At 41.1% G+C, this 12,639-nt stretch overlaps 1 protein-coding gene across 1 annotated transcript in view; it reads right to left on the bottom strand.

The window, feature by feature from the left end:
• MCCC2 (methylcrotonyl-CoA carboxylase subunit 2) overlaps positions 1-11,442 on the bottom strand; it is an 80,963-nt gene extending 69,521 nt beyond the window's left edge. Inside the window, exons 1-3 of the mRNA XM_049865262.1 lie at positions 11,180-11,442; positions 7,350-7,416; positions 1,710-1,794 (exon numbers count right to left, since the gene is read on the bottom strand). Of these exons, the coding sequence (XP_049721219.1) occupies positions 1,710-1,794; positions 7,350-7,416; positions 11,180-11,308 (281 nt within the window). The 5' untranslated portion in view covers positions 11,309-11,442. The remainder of the gene's footprint in view (positions 1-1,709; positions 1,795-7,349; positions 7,417-11,179) is intronic.
• Between the last annotated feature and the right edge of the window lie 1,197 nt (positions 11,443-12,639).

Genomic DNA, 12,639 nt, shown 5'->3' with positions numbered 1-12,639 from the left:
CTTTCCCAGTTGTATTTTGAGTGCCTTCCAACCTGAGGGACTCATCTTCTGGCACTATATCAGACAGTGTTCCACTGCTATTCAAAAGGTTTTCACCATCCACTATTTTTAGAAGTAGATTGCCAGGTTCTTCTACCTAGTCTCTCTTAGTCTGGAAGCTCTGCTGAAACCTGTCTACCATTGGTGACACTGCTGATATCTGAAATACAGATGGCATAGCTTCCAGTATCATAGGAACACAGAAGCCACCACAGTACAACAAACTGGCAGATGACTGGTGGTTCAAGGTACAGTAAGTGGAAAAAAGGGAAGTCATAAAACACATTTAGTATGATTCAACTTTTTGTTTAAAAAACATATATATATATATATGTAGGTGTCTGATACATATATACATAAAAATGGTTTCAAGGATATACACTACTAGGTGTTAACAGTGGTTGTCTCTGTGTTGGTGTCCATGTTTAATATTTCCTATATTAATACATACTGCTTTTGTCATAAGAAAAAATATGTTTTTTGGCATCTTCATCTACTCCTCTCTCTCATCGCACAAGCAACCCTTCAGAAAATTCTGTCAGCTCTGTCTTCACAATATAGTCAGAATCTGACTATTCTTCCTACCTCAACTACTACCACCCTAGTCAAAGTTACCATCATCTCTCCCTTGAATCACTACAATAGTTTTCTAACTATCCTGTTGCTTCCACCCTTGCTGCCCTACTCTACTCACAGCATAGCAGCCAGAAAAACGTAAGTCAGATACACCATAATAGCCTTCTGCTCAAAACCGTGTAATGGTTCCCATTTCTCTCAAGGTAAGAGCCAAAACTCTTAGAATAGCCAACAAGGTCCTACATAATCTCAACCCCTGCCTCCTACTACTCTTCGCTCCAGTCATTCTGGCCTCCTGGCAGCTCCTTGAGAATATCAGGCACACCCTCACCTCAGGGCCTTTGCGCTAGCCATGTTCTCTCTGCCTAGAACACTCTTCCCCCAAATATTTGCAGAACTCTCTCTATTCATGCCTTCAAATGTTGTTCAAGTGCCACCTTCTCAGGGAGGCCTACCCTGACCACCCCATGTAAAACCACAACTAACCCCAACTCTTTCTCCCCCTTACCCTGGTCTACTTTTTCTTTTACCCATGGCATTTACCACCTTCCAACATTCTATATAATTTACGTATTACATTTATTATTTATTTTCTATTTCCCCCTGCTACAATGTAAACTCTACTTTCAGGAGGGCAGGAGTCTTTGTCTATTTTGTTCATTGATGTATCACTAGCAACCTCAAACGATGTCTGACACCTACTACCAAAAAAAAAAAACAAACCTGTTGCGGTCAAGTCAATTTTGACTCATAGCAACTCTATAGGACAGAGTAGAACTGCCCCATAGGGTTTCCAAGGAGCAGCTGGTAGATCCAAACTGCCAACCTTTTGGTTAGCAGCTTAGCTCTTAACCACTGTGCCACCAGGGCTCTTAGTAGACTCTCAATAAACATTCGTTGTTGGATGAATGATAAAAAACATTTATGTCAGGATGGCAGAATTACAGGGGATTTTATTTTCCTATAATGTGATAATACTTTTATCACTTAAAATGCTTATTTCAGTCATTACAATAAGAATTAGAATTCAAAATCATTTTATGAGTACCAAGGAATAGAGAACACTCTGTGTTAGCACACAGGTAGGTACCAACCCTGAATCTATAAGATTGTCGATTCTTTCTCTAGGTAACAGTTTTCCTCTTGATATGTGAAGGGCTCGGGCTTTCTCACCACCTCCTATGATAAAACAAGATTAGATTATATTTACATGATACAAGATCTCCATTTAACTTAATGCCAGAGAAACTTACAAGGTTTAGTCCAAAACAGAGTGACTCTTTAAAAAAAAGTTCGACTTAATCCTGTGAGAAACTGCAAATTTTTCAGATCATTCACTCAACTTAACAAGCTGCCAACTTTCTAAAGTAAATAAACTGACTTTTTTTCTAAGCAAACTATCCCTGACCCCTCAGTACATTATACATTTTCTGAATTCACTAGTAACTAAAGAAATTACACAGCATTTTTCTACAATTCATGCATTGCAAATTCTGCCTTATCTCCATCACATTTATTAAATAACCTACTACATATATCTAGTACTGCACTACATGCTATGAGAAGTTTGAAAAACTCCTACCTTCATTTGTACCAAATGAAAGCATTATTTTAGAAATAACTTCCATGATAAGCACAGTAAAAGATACCTAAAGGTGACATTAGCAACCCATAACTTTTGAGGCCCTCAAATAGGACAGAGCTTGAACAGCTTATATAGCAATTAAAAAGACCCCTTTTGTTAGTATCTTAACTCAGAGATTTTCTTTACTAGTTGTTCCCAATATTGTTCACAACGTGACAGAGAAAATTACACTAACTGAAGAGCCTGCTGAGGTAATATGGTGAGGTTGCTTGATGCCAGAGATGTACCAAGCCTCATTCAGCCAACACAAGCACTGAGGAGCTCCATGTCTTGGGAACACCTATAACCCACTCTCACTCAGCAAACCAACCATAACAGATTAGGAATAAAAGTATCAAATTGTATCATATTTTCATTGTTGTCCAACAATTCCACCTTCATATAGTCTTTATTTAATGAAACGTTAAGGTATTTAAGCCTCCTTTTTTTTTTTTTTGGTCTTCGGGTGAGAAAAATAAGTTCGTATCTGTTTCAAACAAGCTTCCCAAGTTGAACCTTATTTTTCCAACCAGGACTCTTCACCATATTTGAAGGGATTTTTTTTTTTTTTTCCTGCAGAGGTGAATGACATATTTTTAAAATTAAATCTGTTTTAAGGTTACTGAGAAAATTCTATCACGCATCTAATAGTCTTTTTAAATTAAAACAATGCTGGGACAGAAAGACTTAGTCACATGATAGTGTGAATTAAGGCAGATCAGTTCTCCCAACCACTGGCCAAGTTCTCTACTGAGGTGTGTTTAGGGGTAGGTGAAGGAGGGAGAGGTTACAATGGAGCAGAGGAAACTTTTGGGAGTGATGGCTATGTTCCCTGGAGCCCCTGGATCCAGTCACCTTTTCATGGTTTGGTTACAAAAACCAATAAATGCTGCTTTCTAGATTAAATAAGTTTGATTTGGATTTCTGTGGCTTGAAACTAAAGAATCAGGATACATGGAGACAAGATAAGAAGGCAGATGGGGACAGGAGCTGGCTGAATGGACACAGGGAATACAGGGAGGAGAAGAGTGTGCTGTCTCATCGGGCAGAGCAGCTAGGAGTACATAGCAAGGTGTGTATAACTTTTTGTATGAGAGACTGACTTGATTTGTAAACTTTCACTTAAAGCACAATTAAAAAAAAAAAAAACACCGTCTGCATGAGTGCTATATGCTTCCTTGAGCAGTAGGATGAGGCTACCTCACATTTCACCCTTTCCCTTACTTTGAGAGCAAGTTACATTTTTTGGTAAAACAGTGACTGTTGTACCCAGGCTTGTCTCCCAGACTTTTTGTTGGTTGCTGATAAACTTATCTCAGCTGACTTTTGTCTGAAACTGCAAACATGAATCTCAGCTCATTGTTACCTAATATTGTCTCCCAGACTTTTTGTTGGCTTCTGATTAACTTCTCTCAGCTGACTTTTGTCTGAAACTGCAAACATGAATCTCAGCTCATTGTTACCTAATACTCTCTGCTCTGCTTCATCTCATATCATTTATAACTCTTTATGACTAAAAGGTCTTTTGGTCCTCTGCTGCAAAAGACCTCTTTAAAGACCTCTCTAAAGTGTTGAAAAGCAAAGATGTCACCTTGAAGACTAAGGTGCACCTGACCCAAGCCTGGTATTTTCAATTGCATCACATGCATGGGAAAGCTAGACAATGAATAAAGAAGACAGAAGAAATGATGCCTTTGAATTGTGGTGCTGGCAAAGAATATTGAATATACCATGGACTGCCAAAAGATCAAACAAATCTGTTTTTGGAAGAAGTACAACCAGAATGCTCCTTAGAAGCATACTTTGGACATGTTATCAGAAGAGATGAGTTCCTGGAAAAGGACATTATGCTTGGTAAAGTACAAGGTCAACAAAAAAGAGGAAGACCCTCAACGAGATGGGCTGACACAGTGGCTGCAACAAAGGGCCCAAGCGTAACAACAACATGTGGACATGGCGCAGGACCCACAGTGTATGTATTCTGTTGTATGTAGGGTCGCCATGAGTCAGAACTGACTCAACAGCACCTAACAATGATTAAAAGCAACAAAAACCCTACTGGCTTTAGCAATAGGACTTGTTTTAGTTTCTATTATGTAGGGATTGATCCACCACCTAAGACACGTTGTATCTCTAAATCTGCTTTACTTGCTTCATTCGTAATTGAGCACTGTTAGAGCTGGGTGACAGGCACATGTGTTTTATATTATTACTCTCCTTGCTTTTGTATATACTTGAAATTTTCTGCGATAAAAAGTAAAATGAAGTCCTGCAAATGGGAAATTCTTAAAAAAAAAAAAAAAAAGAATCAGAATACAGGCCACTTTTGAAATAATATTCTTAATATTTTATAAGTGCCTAACATAGAAGCAGCTATATGAATTTTATAGCCTTCATTTTTTTAAGCTCTTTCCAATACCCTCATAGGTATAAAGGAGCAATTATTACTATGTGAATGAAGTCTTTGCTTTAACTGCTCCCACTCTCTGTTTTCTGTTTGCTTATGTCACAGTAAAGAGTTTAATTGATTTTGACTCAACTGCAATGGTGAAAAAGACAAAAACTGTAATATTCCAAATGAGTCTATTTTCTGCCCTTTTCAATTAATTTTGATTAATCTCTTAAGTGGAGAGAAGACAGAAATGTCTGTTTGTAGTGAACACCTATAATTCAGAGTCTCAAGTTATGAGTTATTGAAAATTTACTACAGGGATTAAATAATTTGACCAAAACTACTTAATTATTAAAATAACAAAACCAGTCCACCCCACCAATTTCAAAATTCTACAAAGGACCAAAATACTGAGTGCACTGCTGCACAAGGCACAGAACCCCAACTAGTAGCAATACTCTCTCCAAGGATGTTACGTTGAGACATTCTGGCAATAGTGAAAGTCATTTTAATTACAAAAGTACATCTCAAACAGTAAATAACAGTTTTGTGATGGAAAGTAGACAGAAAACAATAAATAGAAACTAAGTTCACAGTTTCATGGTGAGAAATCGATGCTCTCTCTTTCGTCACTGGGCAAGCACGTCAGTTGTCAGCAGGTGCACCGTGGTTTAGGTGCTCCAAGCAGAACTACTCAGAGTACACCCAGGTTCCGCAGGCAGGACCTCCTGTGCCTTGGTGGGATTTTTTGTCACTGCCCGGCCCATTTACAGTTGCTCAGGCCCACCTGCAGCTGCTCAGGCCCACCTGCAGCTGCTCAGGCCCACTCCTCTTGCTGCCTGCCACAGCTGCCTCTGGGCCTCTCACTCTCAGCTGGGGTTTTTGCTGCCGCCCTGGCCCACTCGTGGTCTCCATTGCTTCTGGTGCTAAGAGCGTTACAGTTCTCAGCCCGCTACTATCAGAATGCTCTGCTGCCACTTCTCTGTTCAGCGGACACCAGCTGCTGTTTCTCCTGGTCCTACACTCTTACTAGGCCCAGGGTTTCTGCCGTTATCGGTGTCAGTCTCTTCTGAAGAATTGTCCAATCTCTTATCCCCTGAGCTGATGTCTTCACCCCGTGACAAAGGAGTTCTTAAAGCAGATTTTCCTGTGTCCTCAGGGGACATGTTCACCCGTCCTCCAAGAGCAGATTGTTCTTACTCTCCAATCTGGAAGCCTTCTTGAGCCTCTGTTTTCCCAGGCTTTTACTGCATTACCACAGGCCTCCTGAGGCTAAGTCAGCATCAGGCTCAGGTGATCCCGCCTAGTCAGGTTGGCCTCTAATCATCGGCTCACGCATGGTCCTCCTCTCAGAACTAGGCCCAAAGGCAAAATGGTCCAAGGCAAAGGGGTTCCATTCCTCAAACTGAGCTGCTTTCTTCCCTAAGACACTACCCACTTGAGTAAGCAACTTCAGATTGCCTCTTTGTTCATCTACCATAAGTCAATTATCTTGCCTCATCCTTAAAGTCCTCAAAGAGAAAAAAAAAAAAATCACATAAATGGTATTTTTATTTAAACTAAAGAGAAATCTACCAAGATTTGTCTGAATTATGTCCCTAATTACCTGTACTGGGAGTCTGTCCTCTGCATGTAGTAAGATCACATCTAAGAATGTAATACTCTTAAATCCACAGATTTACAGATATAACAGAAAAAACGCTCTATGAACATGCTGAAAAGATGTTTTTAAAGATGAAGGCTACAAAATTCATATACGTCCTCCTAAATAAAGTACTTGTAATATATAATATATTAAGAATCTTATTTTGAAAATGGTCTGTACTCAGGCTTTATTCTGTATTCCAGTCACATGGCCCTATAAAAGGAAAATTGTCTTAGATACCAAAAACACCACAACAGAATAATGAATCTCACCATATCACAAGGTATTTGTTTCTGCATTAATATTTCATACACCTCCCTATACAATTCTGTCCAAGTAGAAAGAATGTCCGGTTTAAAAATATGAATTAGTGATAATTTGCAAAAGTTTTTAGGAAATCCCATTTATTTAATTAGCAAGAAGCCCACAGAGAAATTATTTCCAAGCTATGCAACACAGCGGAAAATGCGTAATTGTGTGAAGTTTAGTATACAGCATGAACACAGCTGATGAGCAGGAAATGTTTCAAGTTGCTTTAAGTAGGAGAAAAATTTCAGTGTAATGCTGTGGCTGAAATAAGACTTTAAGAAAAAATAGCTAAAAATTTGATAAATTTTAGTTTTTAATTCATTCAAAATAGTGACAATGCTGTATAAGCAGGAAGAACTAACCTAGTAAAAAACCTAGTAATAGGAAACATAAATTGAAATAAAACGCCTGCATATCGGCGAAGAGCCCCGGTGGAACAGTGGTTAGGAGCTTAGCTGTTAACTGAAAGGTCAGCGGTTTGAACCCACCACCTACTCCTTGGGAAAAAGACATGGCAATCTGCTCCCATAAAGATTTACAGCCTTGGAAACTTTATGCGGCAGTTCTGCTGTCCTACAGGCTCGCTGTGAGTCAGAATCGACTCATGGCAGTAGGTCTGGTTGTTTACATATTAGCAAATGCATAGTCTTGAAGAGTCCAAAGCTTAATGCTATGTGTTCTTCCTAAAACCAGTAACTATAAAGCAATATTTTGGTAAAAAAAAAAAAAAAACAGTAATAAACTGAAGAATAAATGCTGTTTACCCAGTCTTATATGCTGTGCTCGTTCATGGAGTTGACTGACTAGTGCTTTCATCTGTTCGTAGTTTTCCTAAACAGAAACAAAAAAGGGGGAGGGGGTAGAAAATATTAGGAAACAATTCTCTTTTTACAAAAATAAGGCTCAAGAACATAAGTCTGTGCCACCCTGCTGCATGTTCTCCACACTGGGCCACCCAACCATGTGGTCTCAACCGTGGCCATACACCAGAATCACTGGGAGTTTAAAAGAAAAAAAAAAGCTGATGTCTGGTTCTCCCTGTCACCCAGAGATTCTGATGACATTGGTCTTGGGTGTGGCCTAGGCACTAAGATCTTTAAGAGGTCCCTGAGTGATTGTGATGTGTGGACAAAATAGAGGGACACCAGCCTATAATCTCCATTCCCAAGTTTCCATTCAGGGCAAAATGGAAACATATCAGATGGAAAGGGTTTGGTATGGGACAAATCTCCCATGTTACTATGGAAACGTTTTCAGAATATCATAGTGTCTGTTGACATTAACAGGGGAAGCCAAGACCTCTGCTTTATGATTAAGCCCAGGTTATGAGATCCATTTGGTTCACACTTGGCAAATACCGAAACTCCTCATGAGCTGTCTCAGATGAGAACAAAGCTCTGCACCACAGCATGTCTGTTCAGCCTATCATCAAGAGGCAGCATTAAAGCAGCTTGTATAATGTCACTTGAAAAGTATAAAGGGACTGAGAACAGCCAGTGAGGCCTCTGTACCAAGAACCTCCAGGTGGAAACACTGCTTGTAAGCAAGGGCTGTGTCCTTAACTTCTTTTGTCACCTGAGAGAACTCTATAAGAAAGATAACTGTTCTGGCAGGGTCCCAGGCAGGGTGGGAGAAAAATACAGAGCAAAATTCAAATTCACACACACACAAAAAAAGACTAGGCTTGCCGGTCTGACAGAGACTGGAGAAACCCCGAGTATGGCTCCCAGACACCCTTTTAACTCAGTACTAAACCCACTCCTGAGGTTTACCCTTCAGCCAATGATTAGACAGGTCTATAGGCCCAACCATAACACACGTGGGAGATGTGCCTCAGTTCAATCATGTATACACGATTAATGGGCACATCAGCCCAAAAGCAAAGACAAGAAGGCAGGAAAGCACAGGTAACCTGGATGAATGGAAACAGGGAATCTTGGATGGAAAAGGGGAGAGTGTTGACACATCGTGGGGCTGGCAACCAATGTCACAAAACGATTTGTGTAGTAGCTGTTTAATGAGAAACTAATTTGCTCTATAAACTTTCGCCTAAATCACAATAGAAAAAAAAAATGGAATGCTAGGCTTTTTAGTAGAAAGGCCTCCTCCAGTTTGGGTGGAGAAGAGCTGTGGGAGATGGAGTCTGCAGCATCTCCAAAACCTTCTCTTTGGGGCTCTCGCCCTGACCCTGGGGCTACAGTCCCACACTGTGGCTCAGGGATGGGTGCACTATGCTGACTTCTGCTTTGCTCTGCTCTCATTCACCACCTTCCAACACACAGGTGACAAAAAGACCCAATTAATACACTGTTGCTATGTGGAAAAGACACTTTATTTCACTGCACAGGTAAACTGAAGCTACTATTGTTTGTTTAATGCTTTTTACAGTATATTCATGTCAATGTTAGCACTTATTCTAGAGTTAAAGATCCACCTAATCACCCTTCAGCCAAAGATCGAACAAGACTAAAGGGGCACACCAGCCCTGGGGCAGGGCCTGGAAAGCAGGAGCGATCAGTAAAGCTGGTCATAGGGAACCCAGGGCTGAGAAGGGAGAGTGCTGACATGTCGTGGGGTTGTTAACCAATGTCATACAACAATGTGTGTACTAACTGTTTGATGAGAAACTAGTTTGTTCTGTAAACCTTCATCTAAAGTTCAATAAAAACATTTTTTTTTTAAAGATCCACCTAAATTAAGTGTCTAAGTGTTTCAGAAACCTTTATCTTACGAATCCTTATTGATGGTCAAGGGCCATTACCAGGTAGGCAGCCTTCTAAAATGATCCAGTGTTTGAAATTCCACTTTATATCTCTACCCCTCTCAACACAATTTCTGGAATACACAGATCAACAAATTCTGTTGTTTTTAACGAAAGATCTTCTCATCGAGTTTAAGGAATGTCTGCAAAGGGGCCTCATCCATCCTTGCATTTCTTCACTTTTAAGCAGTCAGGATTCTAGGACACCCTACAGAATACACTGTTGAAACAGCTGGGAAAATACGACTTGACAATTTTATTCAACGTGTCACTCCATGTGCTATTGGAATTTAGTCCTGCCAGGGAGAAAAAGAATAAAAAACCTAAGAGTATCCATTATCTCAGCCAAGTATGTAAAAGGTTAACCCATTTACTTAGGAACAATCTTATTCTCTGTTTAAAACTGAACTTTCTACCATGGAAAGTCTCAAATATGTGCAAAAGTAGACTTAGATAACGAATCGAATGTACCCAATGTACTTCAACAATTACCTATATATTGTCAAGTTGTTTCACTCATGCCCCCACCCCTTTCCCTGCCACAAATTATTTTGAAGAAAATCGCAGACATTCTAACACTCGATCTGTATTTCATTATCTCTAAAAGATAAAGACTTAAAATACATATATAACCACAATACCATTATCACATCAATAATCCCTTATATCCAGTTAGTGAAGACACTTCCCCAACTGTCACATAGATTTGTTTTTTACAGTTTGTTTATTTTAATAGGATTCTATAGGGTTGCTTTCATAACACAGTACTTAAGTTCTTGTAACTCACTTGGTTTGTATAGCCTCTCCTCCCATCATCCACCCTGAATCTGGCTAGCTCCTACCCAACCATCGAGATCTAATTTACTCATTACTTCCCATCTGTAACTTTCTGTGAGCACCTTTTCAAAAACTTAGACATAGCTTATCATGCTGCACTACAGTTACCTGCTTTCTGTTTCTCACTAAAATATGAGCTCCATTCCTACACAGCTATAACAAGTACCAAAATACTGCCTAATGCACCGTAACCACTTAATGTTTCTGAATTACACATTCTCTCCTGACCCCAAGAAATCTTGCTGGAAATTGTCTGTCTGAACCTGCTAGTTTTCTGTCCATCCCCTTATTTCCCCAAAGGCAGGAGCTCTTTAATGTGTCTTCTCTGTGAGTTATTTGCACAATTTAAATGTTATTTGTATCAGCTTAGAAACCACGGGACAGGTTGAAATATCCCAACTCACTAGCTGTGAGTTGTTTCTTTGACCTTAAGATACTTTCCCAGTTTCAAGAACGGCCATTCAAAGGTACTCTGGAATAAGTATTTCCATTTTCTATTAATATAACCAACTATTTAACTAAAGTCTGTTAAGCACGACCCAGGCAGGGTTAGCTATGCGTGGACAGTGGTTCCCAAAGCCGGCTGCCCCCAAACCCCTTGAGGATTTCATTAATAATGTTGATATAGGACCCCACTCCAGTGATTGAAAAGGTCCAGAATATATTCAGTAAGATCCCCAAGTGACAATACTAACCCAGATCCTAAGAAGCACTGATTTCGAAGAGATACAAAGTGCAGGGTCAGCTCTAAAAGTGAACTAAAACTTACTTGATTTGGAATTATTTTCTTTTTCAAACTGCACGACACCCTAGTGCATCCCAGAATCACGATCCGGGCTCCAGAGAAAAGAGCAGCAGCTGTTAAAGTGTCCCCACCCTCCACATGCTTCCTAGCTCCCCAGAGTGTGTCCAGTTCGTTCCTGGCGAAGGAAGGGGAATCACAGGCTCCGACCAGGGGTTTGAGGCCAGGGCTGCTGGGGTGCTCACCCAGCCTACCTGGTAGACGACAGACTCCAAGTCTGGCTGTGTGCCCAACGTGGCGTCCGAGTCCCCGTGATAGGCGCGCAGCCCACGGGCAGCGGCCCGGGCGCACGGACGCAGGGCTAACCTCAGGGCAGCCCACATCGCCGTGGGCACAGAAGGAGAGAGGAGAGCGAGAGAGCGGCCAGTGCTTTCCCCTCCTGGACCTTCTACTACAGATCCAACCCTGTTCTAGTCTTTGCAGCAGCAGACACCCCACAACCTCCTCTCGGATTCGCCGGTCAACCCCGGCACGTGCCCAAGCACGCTGCCGGCGATTGGTCAGGGCCGCGCGCTACGCCCTCCCAAACCAGCCAATAAGGAACAGAGGCGCAGCCCCGCGATGCCCTGTCCTATCGCGAGCCTGGGCGTTCTGGCTGGCGCTCTGGTCATGGGGAGGGGCAGCGCTCACCAGGGACCTGAGGTTGGGATTCTTTGGATTCGGCCTCAGCTCCTTTTCTATGTTGTTTTTTTTCTTTCTCTGCTAATAATTAAAAGGTTATCTGGGCACATCAGAAGGTTTATCCTTATGTGAGGACTAGAAACTGAGCAGGCATTAACCTTCCCTAAGAAATAAAACTCTTTGGCTAAAATATATATTTATTCATTTAACAACAACATCCAAAAAATTTCAGCGTCTAATGTGTCAGCGGCACTGGTGACACAGTGGCTAAGAGCTCACCTGCTGATCAAAAGGAGAGCAGTTTGAACCCACCAGCCGTTCCTTGGAAACTGTAGGGCAGCTCTACTCTGTCCTATAGAGTCTATGAGTCTGAATGGATTCCGTCAAAAGGGGTTTGAGTTTTTTTTGTTTTTTTGGAATGTGTGTCGGCGCTCTTATTCAGAACAGAGAGCCCCCACAGTGCTGTATTAAAAATCATGTTTCCTTTGCTGGGCTTCCCCGGACCCCAGCTTTTCATTTGAATCCTGCTTTTGCTTGGAAGTTATATGTAAACCCCTTTGCGCTTGCATAATATGATGAAGAATTTTGCTGACAGAACTTGTATGAACTACCTACTGGTAAACCCCTTTAAAAGTACCTTGCCTGCCCGCCCTTGGCGAGCAGTCTTGGCAGCAGCATCTCTGACTCCCTTTCCTTGTACAATGAACTGAAGGTGCATTTCCCGTTCCTGTCTCTCCTTTTTTGGCCAATACGAGTCATGCCAAGCAAGAACCTGGGGTTTCCACCAGATAACATCGTGGTGCTGGGGATACAGGTCACAGCAGACAAGGTGCCTTCCTTTATGAAGCAGGGGAGATCATAAACAAGTAAACAATAAAAATAAAAATTCTGCTATGGAAAAATAATATGGTGATATGATAGTGAATATACATGTATATGTACATCGGGGGGGAGAAGAGTTTATAAATAACAGAGTAAAAAGATGTGCATTGAAAACCACCTGAAGCAGAACTTCTCAAACTGGTTGTTGAAC

The sequence above is a fragment of the Elephas maximus genome, chromosome 2, assembly GCF_024166365.1.
Source record: "Elephas maximus indicus isolate mEleMax1 chromosome 2, mEleMax1 primary haplotype, whole genome shotgun sequence".
NCBI classification, from domain to species: Eukaryota; Metazoa; Chordata; class Mammalia; order Proboscidea; family Elephantidae; genus Elephas; species Elephas maximus.
Note: the sequence above shows the minus strand (reverse complement) of the source record. Positions and strands in the feature narration are given on the sequence as shown.